General features: G+C 53.8%; 2 protein-coding genes across 3 annotated transcripts; one reads left to right on the top strand and one right to left on the bottom strand.

Annotated features, from left to right (window-relative positions):
- The first annotated feature begins 18 nt into the window (after nucleotides 1-18).
- On the top strand, nucleotides 19-4672 carry GABARAPL2 (GABA type A receptor associated protein like 2). The gene is made up of 4 exons (XM_072980916.2): nucleotides 19-228; nucleotides 369-424; nucleotides 1699-1871; nucleotides 2907-4672. The coding sequence occupies exons 1-4, from the start codon at nucleotides 195-197 to the stop codon at nucleotides 2995-2997; spliced, it is 354 nt and encodes a 117-aa protein (XP_072837017.2). The 5' UTR covers nucleotides 19-194; the 3' UTR covers nucleotides 2998-4672.
- A 1651-nt stretch (nucleotides 4673-6323) lies between these two features.
- ADAT1 (adenosine deaminase tRNA specific 1) lies at nucleotides 6324-13383 on the bottom strand. Of its 2 annotated transcripts, XM_072980509.2 has the most exons (9): nucleotides 12925-13383; nucleotides 12428-12487; nucleotides 12193-12247; nucleotides 11870-12000; nucleotides 11020-11524; nucleotides 10548-10693; nucleotides 9723-9822; nucleotides 8714-8800; nucleotides 6324-7176 (listed from the first exon to the last, which is right to left on the bottom strand). In XM_072980509.2, the coding sequence occupies exons 1-9, from the start codon at nucleotides 13067-13069 to the stop codon at nucleotides 7044-7046; spliced, it is 1362 nt and encodes a 453-aa protein (XP_072836610.2). In that variant the 5' UTR covers nucleotides 13070-13383; the 3' UTR covers nucleotides 6324-7043. The 2 variants fall into 2 exon arrangements, with proteins under 2 accessions (XP_072836610.2, XP_078236463.1); XM_078380337.1 differs by lacking the exon at nucleotides 12925-13383 and having other exon boundaries at nucleotides 11870-12024; nucleotides 12428-12537.
- Nucleotides 13384-13804: the final 421 nt, after the last annotated feature.

Below are 13804 nucleotides of genomic sequence, written 5' to 3'. Positions count from 1 at the left end.
CCCGCCCTTTCCCTCTCGCAAGGGTCGCTGGGAAATCCTCGGAACCGGAAGTCCCGGCCTCAGTTCTTGGTGCCTCAGCCTGTCGTCGCCGTTGTTGTTGTTGTGGTGTTGCGTTGTCGGTGGTTGTGGTGTTCGTGGTGCCGGTGACTTGACCTCCGAGCGACCCGGCCCGGCCCCCCCTCCTTCCCCGTGCCATGAAGTGGATGTTCAAGGAAGACCACGCGCTGGGTGAGGCCCGGGGGGGGGGGTCGCCATCGCCGGCTGTGCAGCGCCGGGCACCGGGCCCAGCGGGGGGGGAGGGGCAGGGGGGAGGGGCCTGGCGTGTTGACTTGTTGACCGGCCTTTCTTTTCCTCCTTCGTCTCCGCAGAGCACCGCTGCGTGGAGTCGGCCAAGATCCGGACCAAGTATCCCGACCGTGTCCCGGTGAGTTCCGCTGCCTCGATGAGTGGCCACCCGCAGACGCCCGACACCCCCCCCCCCAAGGACAAGGCGCCTCCAAGCTGATGGATCCTGCCGGCCTGGAAGCTGAAGCAACCCCCCCTCCCTCCCCAATCCAGTCCACCTTGCTCCAGGGCAGCCAGCTGGATTTCACTCCCCTGGTTGTGGGGAGCAGAGGCCTCCCTCCTTGCCTGCGAACCCTCCTCAGGGAAGTGGAAGGAGAAGAAGAAGAAGGGGAGGCTGCCTCCTCCTGTGTTTTCCCCTTGAATTACAACTCCCATCTGCCTTAATCCCCAGGGCGCTGAGGACCGAGACGCTCATCTCGGGAAGGCCACCCATTTGACTGCTGTTGCTTGACTCCAGCTGAGGGGAAGAGAAGCTCTCCCAGAGCATTCCCCAGCTGGCTGGCCGCCCCCCTGTGCTTGGATGGAAAGAGGAGGGTGGACCACAGTTTGTCTCCTGGTCGCAATTTATTTATTTAGTGCCTCAGTGCGCCTGCCAGCAGAAGAGAGGCTGCTAGCTGATGGAGGAGGGGGTGTGCTGCTCCTGCTGGAAAAGTGACCTGGTGGTGGAGTTCCAGAGGGAGGGAGCGTAGGGATCTCCCTTTCCAGGCCCCTGAATAATAAGAGCAGGGAGTTCATTTCCTCAAAGGAAGGCATTGGAATGCATGTCTGGATAGAACAGGCCTCATTCGGCCAGGAGCTTCCAGCAGATCGTGGCGACAGGGATGGGGTGCCCAGTGTCGCTGGAAAAGGCCCTCCTGGCATCAGCTGGGCCTGTAAGCTCCACTGGGAATCTTGCTCCCTCCCCGAGTACATTTTTAAATATTTCTTAAATAGGCAGCATGCCACCGATGAGCTGGGCTTCGTTGCCTCTGGATTTTCCCTTAGACCTCCTCCGCCCCTGAGGAGGATGTCACTGGAGGGCTAACTGAGCCACTTGCAATGTCTTCACCCTTCTCAAATAATGTCCTGAGGGAGCTAGTGCTTCCTTATAACTAACTTGAGTCCTGTGATTCTTCTTGCAGTCCATAGGCCTTTGGGATTCTCGCACCCATTTTTTAAATCATGGTCCCGGGATGTTTTGTTTTCCCTCCTGATACTTTCTATTGCTTTATTGTTGATATGTTTGGTTGTGTCGCTACTAGTTAGGCGGAATAAAAATGCAAACAAACTTGTGCTTCTGTGACTGGGGTAAGACTTTGAGTTTCGCAGTTGGTCCTGAGAGATCTCCCCTCTTTTGTGTTCCCCCGCGAGCAGGTGATCGTGGAAAAGGTCTCAGGTTCTCAGATTGTGGACATTGACAAGCGGAAGTACCTGGTTCCGTCCGACATCACGGTGGCTCAGTTCATGTGGATCATCAGAAAGAGGATCCAGCTGCCCTCTGAGAAGGCAATATTTCTCTTCGTAGATAAAACTGTTCCTCAGTCCAGGTGAGAGTTCTTCCATTTTTCTGGGCACAAATCTTTGACGTGGTAGTTTTCTTTCTTGTCCTGGGGACGGCGGCCGACTGGCGTGTTTGGCTCCTACTTTGGAAGAGCTGCCCCACACAAAGGATCGCTGTTCTTCTCCTAAGTGGCTCAGCCAGCCGCTGCCCCTCTTGGCAACTCTTATCTTGACATGAATTGCACCCTAAGTATGAACTGAAATTCACTTTGCAACTCCAATGTTTTGCTTATATGGAGTTGCCTCAGATCAAACATAAAGTTTCTGCTTGTCTATATTAAGGTGTGTTATCCTGACCGTCCTGACACCTCCCCTTCTCCTGTATAAGGGTCCCAGTTTAAGAGTGGATTGCCTCCAGTGACTAACTAAAAAGACTTTATAATCATGGTGGCAGAAGTAAACTGGACAAAGGTTTTGGATTTTATAACCAGTTTCCTGTAAGGAGGTTTTGTCAAGAACTAAAATCTTTACACTACTTAAAGAACTATAGTTCTTTGACCTTTCTTCTTCTTCATTCCAATTTTTCCTTCCGGGCCTTGCTGTTTTCCCACCTCAGAAAAGCAAAACAAACAACAGTCTCGGACCTCTGCTCCTTGCAGCCCATGAATGTCTTGTTAGAGATAAGGAAGGTCCTAGAGATTTCCTTCAGAGCTGGGAGTCAGTTACTGACCAAAACAGTTTTGTGGTAGAAAGGACATGCCTTTGCTTGTTTAACATACATTAATATTCATCACTTGAACGGCACAAATAAAAGATCCCAAGTAAGCTGCATAGGAGTACACAAGATTGGGGGGTTCCATGCTTCTGTAGTTTTTGGGGGTAAAAGACATTGTAAATAGAGTGTTTAAATAGGAATTCCAGCTCTTCCTAGCAGCTTATCGGAGAAGCTGCAAGTTGCGCAGGAGAGTGAGCGAGCGGGCATGCTCAACACTGCAGTAAGCGAGGCCCGATTTAGAAATTTGCCCTCTTTGGCACAGTTTGATTCTGGGTCACTTCCTCGCTGCTCTGTTTTTTCCTTCCAGCTTGACTATGGGACAGCTTTACGAAAAGGAGAAAGACGAGGATGGCTTCCTTTACGTGGCCTACAGTGGAGAAAACACCTTCGGCGTCTGAGGACACCTTTCCGTTCCCATGTGTAAATAGCCTTTCGTTTGTGCATTCTGATCCCGAGGCACATCCAGCATCTGTCACTGGGTTGATTTAATATATTGATAGATTTCCTTTTTTGTTCACTAGCCTGATAACGTACCAGAGTTTTATTTTCCTGTGGCACCCATATGGTACTCATAGCTGTAAATTCCATAGTCGCCTTCATCTGGAACATATTTAATGGCATTATTTAAATAGAGATACAGAATAGGGGAGGGATTGAAGATGAAGGGGTGAGGGGAGGATTTTGAAGTGAATGTTTGATTAATTATTAATAATTGCATTTTCATAGTAATAGGGGCTTCTAGGTTACGCTAAGCAGTTCGAAGATGCTGGTATGTTGAGCTTGGTTAGCGCGTTCCTCTGGATGATGAATTTTGCTTGAGGAAGCAAGCAGCAATTAAAATTCCTCTCAGAATTATGTTGTAATTCTACTATGTTATTTATTCACTTGATTATTTCAACTTCTCTGTCAGCTCATTAGCGTGAACACTGTTCAGCTTCTCTTACTTATGAGTAGCACCCTGAGGTCAAGCGTAATCCTGTAGGCGAGGGATGCATGACTTGTGGCCTCCCAGATGTTGTACGATGTGACTCTCCCCTGCCTCTCATTCTTGGTTTTTGCAAGTGTTTAGTCAAAGGCCTCATGGCTCCCTTTATTTCGGCCCACTGCTCCATACACCACCCTCTGGAGTAATGGGAGACAAATGTGTCATGACCCTTTGTCTCTTTGAAAAGGGCGGGTTTATTGCTCTTCGATCATTTCTTCTCCAGACTAAGCATACCCACCTTAGCCTTTCCTTGTAGGACTTTGTCTCCCTGCTCAGGAGGTGTGACTAAGACCCCAGATTCTTTTGTGAACTGCTGCTAAGGCGGGTGCCTCCCATCCTGTATTCGCACATCTGCTGCCTACCTAAACATGGAGCTGTGCACTTATTTGCTGCAGTTAATTTTGTTAAGTTTCGATGAAATTCTCTGCCCTTTCAAACGCGTCTCGATTCCTTTCTGCCTTCTGAAACTTTAGCTCCTCTTCGCAGTTTTGTGCTGTATGCAGACTTGATGAGCAGCCTCCCCCCCCCCCCTTGTTTATCTGAGCACATTTATAAGGATGTTGTAGAACCAGGGGCCTAGGAGAGGCACCTGGACAACTTGCTTGCTATTTCTCTGTAGACTGATGCCCACTCCTCAGACATGGCCAGTCAAGTCCCTGCAACACCACCTGATGGTGTTCTTATCCTGCCTGTGTTTTGTTAGCTTCAAAAAAAAAGCCATTAGATTAGTAGAGGAGAAGCCCTCAACAACCGCTAGGCGCAGTGTCAGGAGGTTAACCCTCCCGGATCAGACGAGCTGCCTTTGAAGTCCACCGCGGTGGCCTGGTGGCCTGCTGGATGGGGAAATCTGACGGGCCAGTGTGAAGACAAGGACGGGAGGCCGGTTGGCGCTGCTTCCTCTGATCCAGCTTCAGGACCATTCTTGTATTCACTTCATGCACCTTGTTAATGACGCGGCTTCACTCCGTAGTCCTTTTTTTTCACTGATGTCCAGTTATGTTGGCGGGACTGAACATTTAACGCAAAATATGTATCAGTTGAGGAACTTACAATATTTAACTCATTAAAGGAAAATCCAGGAAAAGAAACTCTGGAGCGGATTCTTTGTCTTGCGGCTGGCGTGTGGCCTCCCCGTGGCAAAGGGCCTTGTTATGTCGAGATGCTGCTTCTCTTGCTGCCGAGGCTACAGCCCCCTTGCCCCAAGTAGCTCCACCCCCAAAACACAGGCCGGTGCCGTGCCTCGTGCCAGCTTTCATGCCCTTCTCAAGGTCGCCGGTGGCAGCGTTGCGTAACCCGTTCTTGCCCACCTGGCAGGCCTGGTTCATCATTAACAAAAAAGAGGCAGTCGGGCATATCAAGCGAGAGAGATCGCCCTGTTCTGCCTTCGTTTCCTGTCCATGAGCGGGGAGAGCCAACAGGCCGCTTAGGGGCCCGCGGTTCTCCCCGAGGCAGTTTCCCAGACCTGCTCGCACAAGTCAAGGCTTTGTGCTTTTGGAAAGTGGCCAGCGACCAGCCAGCGCCTGCCCTCCTCCTGTGCCAGGCATGGGGAAAGTGTGATGTCGTTGGATTGCCTCTTCCATCATCCCTGACCATTGCTGGCTAGGGGTTCGATAGATGCTGAGAGTCCCATCAATCTCTGAAGCCTGCACATGGTCCATCCTGGGGCAGGAAATCTATCCTTGCTTTCACAGTGGCCTTTACACAGCCTTGGTGTAGTTCTGATCATTTGGGGGGGGGGGGCGCAAAAGACACCCCTGCCCCCTAGCATGCTCTTTCCCCCTGAATATCCATTAAAAGTACCAGATAGCTTTTCAAGCTCAGAAAAAAGGAAGATCAATAAGTACGAGCCAGAAATAACTAGCTCGCATCTTTACATTGTCAAGGGGCAGTTTAAGCTGGCTGTGTGCCTTGAGAAACTGACTGTGTCCTGAATCTCTGAGTTGCGGGGTGGGGGGGGGGAGGAGGCTCCTCCCTGAGCAGATGGATCCCACTTGCAGCTGGATGCCTCTAGCGATGATGGTGCCAAGAGGAGAGACTTGCATTTGCCAGGCACTGCAGGACATGTTGAGATTCAAACAAGCCTGCACTAAAAGGGAGGGGGAAGGGAAGCAGGATGGTACCAGGGGCAGGCCAGTTCTCTCTGGCCTGGACTTGAGTCAGCCAGACGACCCACAGAGCAGCCCCGGAGGGCCCCCGCCTTGGTTTGCCTTTGGACAGCCCCTCCGGGGAACTTGGAAAGGGTCACCCCATGACCTTCCCATTGCCCTCCTAAAAGAGACTGACCTTCGTGGGGAAAGAAAAGACATTTCCAGAGGTTTGAGGAAAGCCATGCAGTGGAAGGGCTGGGAGGAGTATAATTTGAGCAATATTCATACTAAGGGATTAATTCGGGGGGGGGGGGGGAATAAAACCTGCCAAGGGCCGTCTTGGCACTAGTTTAAGGAGAAGGGGTGCCTCTGAATGCCCGTTGCTAAGGCGCCACTGTGGGCGAGGGTTCTCACCGTCATTTCCCGCTTAGGAACTTAATCTCTTAAAAGAATCTGAGCTGTTACACCAGTTTCGAAGGAGTTCCTGCAAACCTGGCCTTCAACCATCCCAAACAGTTGACAGAAACACGGCTCATTAAATAACGTGGGTGACAAAACACGCAGCACGTCCTGCCGTCAAACATTCTCATCAAAGTATATCGCTAGCTTTTCCAGGAACTTCCAACATCTAAATAAGGCATTCCAGTGTATATACGATTAAATCGATTTTTATCAAATAACAGGATGAAAAAGGAGTTGGAGCCCCCTAATGTATGGTAAAGGCTAGTACTGTTTCAGTTATATGTTGTCATTTCCAGAAGATGTTCAAATTACAGTAGCATCCACGTATCCGTGGGATCAGTATCCACTGGTTCACTTAATCACAATCTGAAACTATGAAGAAGAATAAAAGAAAAATCCTAGAAATACACATTTTCAGAGGTGAAGTTACCAGAACTGGCCACTAGAGGGAGCAGAAGCCATGCTATGTACAGTGTTCACTATTATCCAAATTTTTCAGCATCCGCGGGGGGAAAGTAGAACCATTCCCGCATGGATACAGGAGTCCTACTGTAGTTGTTATGTAAGATGAAAGACGAAACGCTGCAATCTAGCTGTTACGTATTGGAGAGGTCTTTTTTGTCGGGGGCTGTGTTCTTACAGTCCAGATTTCCCCAGCCTGAAGCACCGCCGGAGTGATATCCAGAGAGGGGTCTGTCCTGTGTAGACGGAAGGTTGGCATCCAAGCATCTGAGCCTTGCAGTCTGAGAAGTCCCCAAAGCTGACAGCTCTCCATCCTGTTGCCGTTGCACTTCGGTCAGCCCTGGCACAGCAGCTGTTTGCCTGCGGGCACTTAGAGCAGGGAGGCCTCAAAGCCCAAGGCAGCCTGGACCACAAGCTACACGTCATGGCAAGTTGGCTCTTTCCCCTTTCAGGTGAAGTTCAGGTACTCGCGGCTGTTCCTCACCCAGGACGCCAAGGCTTCCCTTCGCAGCTCCTTCCAGGCCTCTTGGTAATCTGTCGCCGCCTCCTTATAATCCCAGTAGGTCTGCAATGCCTTTTCCCTGAGGAGATGGAGGAACAAACTGGGCTGAAGATGAGGGAGGGAGGGGGCTCCCTCCCCATTCCCCCTTGATGAACCCACTGGGATCCTTCCGGAGCCCTTCTGCAGCCCTGCCAAAAGGCCTGCGAGTTAAAAGGCTGGAGGAAGCTCTTGCAGGAACAGAGGAAGGGACTTCACACTGAGTTGTGGCACCAGTGGCAGTGAGTCTGTAAGGCTTCTCATAAGAGTTTTTCCTGCACTCCCTGGAGACTGGAGAAAAGAAGGTTTCTGGCACTGAGAGTCATCCTCTCTCAGACTATACTGCTAGGGATGCCGCAGGAGAGCAAACAGCAATAGGCGTCTCGGCCGGCCTCTGCCAGTGAGGGAGGGGCGCCTCTGGAAGGCTAACGGAGGGGTTGAGAGGGGACCGAGGGAGCCAGCCTTCCTGTCACCACTTGGCAGGGTGCTGAGCCAGGTGGCAGGATGAGGACAAGAGAGAATGTGCTCTGAAGGCAGGCTAGGGCAGAGAACATCTAAGCCCGCAATATCCTGTGGTGTATTGTCTTTGACTATCTGGAGGACATTGCGATGCAGCCTCAGGGCTAATGAAAGACTTGGCACGCAGGGTCAACGTTTGAACAAAAAAGGGTCACACACCCAAAAGGGTCCCATACCGAAGCCCCACAGAGGCTGCCCATCCTGCAGAAGGCTGCCCATCCTGCCCCCGTTTCAGCAGGCTGGCAAAGGTCACCCACGCCTGGCCTGTTCCCAGGGGGTTGAAGTACCTTTGCTGCAAAAGGGACAGGCGACTCTCCCTGCGTCCCGCCTCTTGGAAATCATCCGGAATAATAAACGGAGAAGGCTTATCCCTGTGGCAAAGGGGGGGGGGGAGTGTGGAGTACAGGGTCCCCCAGAACCCGACTTTAGCTAAATGCCAAGGAGGAAAACTGGCGGACAACCTGAAAATGGAGAAAGACTGGCCTCTTTTGCCCACAGGGGAAAAGGACACGCTTCTAATGGGAAACTGCTGCCTCTTTTTTTGGGGGGGGGGAAGAGGGAGGGAGGGAGGAAGCAGGGCACAGGCAAAGGAAATTGCCTGTCCACAGAAAGCCCAGAGGGAAGAGTGTTAGACAAAGAACATGCAGCTAACATTCCAGTGGGACGCTGTGGGCCGTCTTCCCCTATCTGGGTCAAGCCTTGAGAATCCCAAACACCTGCAGGGACAGGACTGCCCCCCCCCCCACATCTCCCCAAGCAAGTCTCTGGATAAGCAACACCAGGATCTCACGAAGGAGGAAGGGCTCCAGCTGATGAATTCCACTTCGGATTTTTTTTTTCCAAAGAGGGAAAGAAGAAGGACCCTGGAAAGGGTAGGTTTATGTCCACGCATGCCAAGCAATGAAGCGAAACAGGATAAACGTCACCCTCTAGGAAGTGGGGAACACAGAAACCTATGGGAAAAGAAGCCCCAGGTGTGGTAGGATCAAAGTACATTGACCTCTATGGGAGAGACACAGCAAGGAGCTGCTCCAACATCCAAGGACGGGGGAATTCCTCACCGGAGACTCGCCGGCAGCTTCTCCGGTGGAACGCTGGCCACCAGCTTCAGGAAGGCGTGAAAGAGTTCCACCTTGCAGATCAGAGACCTGTAAGCCAGAAAGGATCCGATCCCATCAGAAGCAGAATAAACGCAGGGTTTAGCTTGGCACTTGATCGGGTCTGTCCTCACAGCCCCCTCCGAGATCTCTCCCTCGTGAGCCCTCTGGAATTCAGCAAGGAGCGCGTCCAGGTCTCTCATAACCTATGAGAGAATCTGACCATCGGAAGGCTTTAAAAGGCTCCAGTCCTCAAGGTGGTTGAGAAAGGCTTGAAAAGAGGGTGGCACGCCTCCCAAAGATGCAGAAAGTGGGGAGAAGGAAGGGCAGGGAGCCATCCCTAAACCTTACAGCTGAAGAATGGGAGGCCTTGTGAACTAAATTAGCACATCTGGCCTGCTCAAGGTGGAGATGACCTGGAAATAACACATCTGTCTGATAAGGTGGGCTTGTCCAAGAAAGCTCACATTAAAAAATATATAAAAGTCAGTCTTTAAGGTGCCACCACATTTTTGTCTCTTTTCTTTTTACTTTTTGTTTCTATTTTGCCTTTGCCTATAACATCGAGCAGGGGGACTTTGTGACACGCCCAGGTCCCACGTTATCCCCTTGGCTTGTGGTCACTGGGGAGGCATGACCGTGCGTGTACTGGTCCGACTCGCTTTTAGAACCGACTGAATGCCAGCTGCCCTTCCATGGCTTTCAGCAAGACGAGAGGTTCTCTCGCTGGCCCGAGCCTGTATGGCCTTTTGTGCATCCTCCAATCTGGCCTTCAGGGAAATGGTCTTTCCGCATAACGGGTGGGCACAGGGCAGACCCTACGAAGCACCTCTGGGTGTCGTGCAGGTGATTCCGCACATAGAGAGAGAAAGGCAAAAAGCCTCACCGATGGGAGGAGATGATACCCCCTGGGGCAGGTGGAGGACAAAGAGGAAAAGGATGCTTGGCCCAGGGCAGGCGCCGTTCCACATACCTGGACTGCGGGCTCCCAACTGCCTTCTTGGTGGTCCCCTGCTTGAAGCCGCGGGAGGTGACATCCAGTGGGTGTTCCGGGACCGCACTCCAGCTGATCGCTAGACAAGAGGACGGCGAGAGGGGAAAGGAAAGGAGTCGCTGAGCACGGTGGCCTTTGAGGTGGAGGTCTTTCTCGGAGGCCCTGCCTTCACAGGCCTGTGGCCCATCCCACCGACAGCTCCACCAGCCTCTCTGATGTGGCCCCTTCTTTCTCCCTGCCTGCAGACCCATTTCTAAACACCTGTGCACCGCCCAACCAGAAACAGGGAAAGGGAAAACAGCTGGGATCCCCTTTGCACATACCTGGGCAGGCCTGCCTTCTTGCCACTTCGCCCGGCCATCCTTCCGAGGCCAGGAGTGAGACCATAAAGCCAGCTTGGTGGCCGTCCACAAAGGGGCATTTTTTCTGCAAAGGTTTCTACATAAACACGGACTCCAAAGCTCCTCCTGGCACAGCTGGAATGGGTTGCAATTCCAAGCATGCAAGGAGTCAGTTCACCCTGGCTCTTTCCCTCTGGCAGAGATGGTCTGTTTGCCCCTCATGCCGGCAAAAAAAATACCATGGCCCGCAGAGGCCGACCATGAGCCCAGCTGTCATGCTGAGATTCACCAAGGGGGGGGTAGCCTCAGCTGATCACCCCCCATAAAGGTTCAGGAAACAATCTGAGGACAGACCAGATGTAGGCGGCTTTGTAATACAGCAGCCCAAGCCAGGGGATGGCAGAGAAAGTTTGAGGACATCCCCCCCCGAAATAGGCCCCTGCAGCCCCTCAAGGTGACCCACCTGCACCGCCGGGCACCACCTTTCCTTGGCCCGGAGCGTAGCTGGCCTGCACAGCTTCGCGGCTGTGGACGAAACGCAGCTGAGAGTGCAGGAATTCCGGCTCCTGAACCTGGAAGCCGCCGGGCAGGCGCACGACTGGACAACACCTATGCAGCGGGGGGGCAGGGGAGGGGGGAATGAGGAGCACAACCGCCGTTCAGAAAGAGGTAAAAGCCCTTTGCCTGGAATGGACTCCCCTCTACAGGAGAACCCATTCCTAGTTCTATCCCCCCACCACCACCCCCCAAGCCTGCACAGTGCATGACAGCAGGCCAACGGGGCAGAATTCCACCTCCTGGGGGGAAAACACTTTTATTTGTTACAGAGAGAAATAGAGGGGATGTGGCCTTCGCCCAATGCCCTTGTACCCCGTGGGAAGGGGCACCCGCCAGGATGCCGAGCCATCTCTCCTCCCCACCTTGAGTTCCCGCACCTGGCCACGACGGCTCTCCGCATGGCCTCCCGGCTGTAAGGGCACCGCCCCACCACCACGGCTGACCAGTAGACCGGCCGCTGGAGGAAATGCATCAGGAGGGCTCCCTGCAGCCCCAGCACATTCCAGCGCGCCAGCTTGTCGCTGCAAGACATGGAGGCCGTCTGCGGCCCGCGGCCGGGCTTGATCCTCAGAAGGCCCACCGTGTGGTAGGCGCCCCCTGGCTGCCGGGAGTCACCGGCCTCTCCCGGGACGGTCTTGGCCCCGGTTCTATGAACGTCCGCTGCTCGGGCTTCCGTGCCCTCCGTCCCCGAGGGCCCCACGCTGCCGGCTGAACCGCAGCCGTCCATTCTGGGCCTCTTGGGAAAGAGGGTGGCCGCTGTCTCTTCGGCACCCCTTTTAGCTTCTGGTGTCCCACGGCTCCTGCTGGGTGCTCCTGCGAGGTTCAACGGCTCACACGGCTGGGCTTCTGCTTCCATCCTGGGGATGATGGAGGCGTCCCCACCTGGAAGAACCCGAGGGGTAGTTGAGAAGGTGGAGGGAGAGAGACCGGCCGGCCGGCACTCTGACACATCGACCATAGAAGTGACAAGGAGCCGTTGGCAGAGAGAACTCTATCCACGAACACAGCCACCCACGTGGGCCCCCCCAAGGGTGCGCCTCTGCTGAGCCGGGGGCTCGTGGCTCTACCTGTGGGGTGTCAGCCATCGCCTCCTCTGTCCGTGAATGGCCACCGTGCGTCCCTTTCTGCCCAGAAGCTCTTTGGCAACAGATCTGGGGATGCTCATCTCCAAGGCGTGTTTAAGGGACCCCAGGGGGGTCCCTTAAAGCTGCTCTTATAAGTACTCACAAGGCGTGTGGCTGGAGAAGAACACGAAGCGGACCTGGGGCCTGAGAGCCCACTTCCCTTCCTCGGAGCCGGGGACGAAGATGCTGGGGCCGCGGCAGGTCACGGCAAGGCCCAACTGGTGCAGGAGGTACCTGGTGGGACGGGAGGACACCTTCCTGAGGAAGCGAAATGCACGCACACGTACACGCACCTCGATTCTGCCATCAAAGTTGCAAAAAATGTGGCCTCCACCCTACCGGGGGGGGGGGGAGTCAGTCAAAGTGGCTAGCAAACCAAGAGGGAGGAAAATCCACCTCCCCAGCTCTCTCGGCCTCTGGACGTACCTCTGGAAGCTCCTCTTGGCCACCACTTCCGCATGGCTGTCGTTCAGGACGTCCCCTGCAGAAGCGCAACCCAAAATCAGCGGAATAAGCCCCGGTTTCGCTCCCTTGGGGCCGGGGGGGGGGAGGAAGCGGAATACAAAGCCAAGCCCAGTCTACGGGTGGGTTGTGTTGGGCCCCCCAGGAAGGACGGATCCAGCCCAGTCGAGCCGGGCAGGGAAAGGAGCCTGAGGCTTACCGGTCTTCCTCATCTCAGATTGTCCGATGCATTTTGTCCCGGTTCCCATGGCAACGACTTCTTTTTGTTTCAGAGGGAAGGAAAAACAAAATTTTAAGAATTGCAGCCCTTTCGGTCTCTGGATGTGTGTTTCCTCCCCCTCCGGGGCCTCCTTGTCCGGGGGGGGGCTGGACTGGATGACCCACAGGGTCCCTTCCAGCTGTGCAGTTCTTTTTGGATGATGCTAAGGACGGCCATTTCCACATCTGGCTGCAGAGCAGGAGGTCAGGAGTTCGAGTCCCGCCACCCCACTGGGGCCTCCTTGGCAAGGGCTGGGCTGGACCAGGTCAGACCCCCCCCCAGGGTCCCTTCCAGCTCTGCAGCTTTAAGACGGAGGTACTGAAAGCTGCTTGCTCTCTGGCTCTCGCTCCCCTTTCCAACCCCCTCAGCCTGTCCTACCTCACGGGGTCGTCGTGAGCATAAAGTAGGGAGAGGAAGGGAAGCCACGCGGGCCTTACCGGGCTCCGTCCCGCCGTCCACCTTCAGCACGGCCGCCAGCAGCGTCCACTGGCGGCCCTCCGCCGCCTCCGGCTTCCCCCGCTTGGGCAGCCGCGCCTCGTAGTGGCCGTAGCACCGCGCAGCCACCGCGTCCGCTCCGCACATGGCGGCCCCGGGCAGTCGGGGAGCGAGGGAGGGAAGCCACACTTCCGGCTCCCTTTCGACCGCGAGGGGACCGCAGCCAGGCGGCGCTCGAAGCGGGGAAGCAACGTAGCGCCTCTGCCCCTCCCCCGGGGCAAGGGAGCCGCCCTCCTTTCGCACGGCAACCGGCACTCATGGGAAGTTGTTCTTCCTTCCTTTCCTCTTGGCACAAACCGTAGAGTCAGCTCCCCTTTATTTGCACAGATAATTTCCGGGCTATTTTTGACGCCTGGTCTCCAAAGCGTGGCTAAAGCAAGCGGCTCCCCAAAGATGATGATGATGATTAGACAGTCAAAGCTATAAAAACATTGACTGGTATTAGAGAACAGATACAGGTTTTAACCAAAAACCTAAGTATCTGTGAAATATCAATGCAGTATCTATCTATCTATCTATCTATCTATCTATCTATCTATCTATCTATCTATCTATCTATCTATCTATCTATCTATCTATCTATCTATCTATCATTATCATTATCATTATCATTATCATTATCATTTCCCAGGCAAAATCCGGAGCTGGAGTCCCCAAGGCAGCATGTGTCATTCTGCCAACTCCTGCGACATTGCTGGAACCAGTTGTATTGGCTCTTGCCTTTCCATTGGACTATTTCAGCAATGTGGAGAGGGGGGATTTGCTGCTTGGGTAACAGCCTATCCTCCATATTACCTTACCTGGGCTTCATGCTCTGGAGAG

This window comes from Pogona vitticeps, chromosome 10, assembly GCF_051106095.1.
Source record: "Pogona vitticeps strain Pit_001003342236 chromosome 10, PviZW2.1, whole genome shotgun sequence".
Taxonomy (NCBI): Eukaryota; Metazoa; Chordata; class Lepidosauria; order Squamata; family Agamidae; genus Pogona; species Pogona vitticeps.
This window is presented reverse-complemented; position numbering and strand designations above follow the sequence as displayed.

What these genes read in the sequence shown, in the direction of transcription:
- GABARAPL2 (XM_072980916.2), top strand. Translation starts at nt 195, where the DNA reads ATGAAGTGGATGTTCAAGGAAGACCACGCGCTGG. An exon ending in CAAGGAAGACCACGCGCTGG is followed by an intron (nt 229 to 368) that starts GTGAGGCCCGGG and finishes TCGTCTCCGCAG; the next exon opens with AGCACCGCTGCGTGGAGTCG. An exon ending in AGTATCCCGACCGTGTCCCG is followed by an intron (nt 425 to 1,698) that starts GTGAGTTCCGCT and finishes CCCCGCGAGCAG; the next exon opens with GTGATCGTGGAAAAGGTCTC.
- ADAT1 (XM_072980509.2), bottom strand. Translation starts at nt 13,069, where the DNA reads ATGTGCGGAGCGGACGCGGTGGCTGCGCGGTGCTACGGCCACTACGAG. An exon ending in GGACGGCGGGACGGAGCCCG is followed by an intron (nt 12,488 to 12,924) that starts GTAAGGCCCGCG and finishes TGAAACAAAAAG; the next exon opens with AAGTCGTTGCCATGGGAACC. An exon ending in AAGCTGCCGGCGAGTCTCCG is followed by an intron (nt 7,177 to 8,713) that starts GTGAGGAATTCC and finishes CCATCTCCTCAG; the next exon opens with GGAAAAGGCATTGCAGACCT.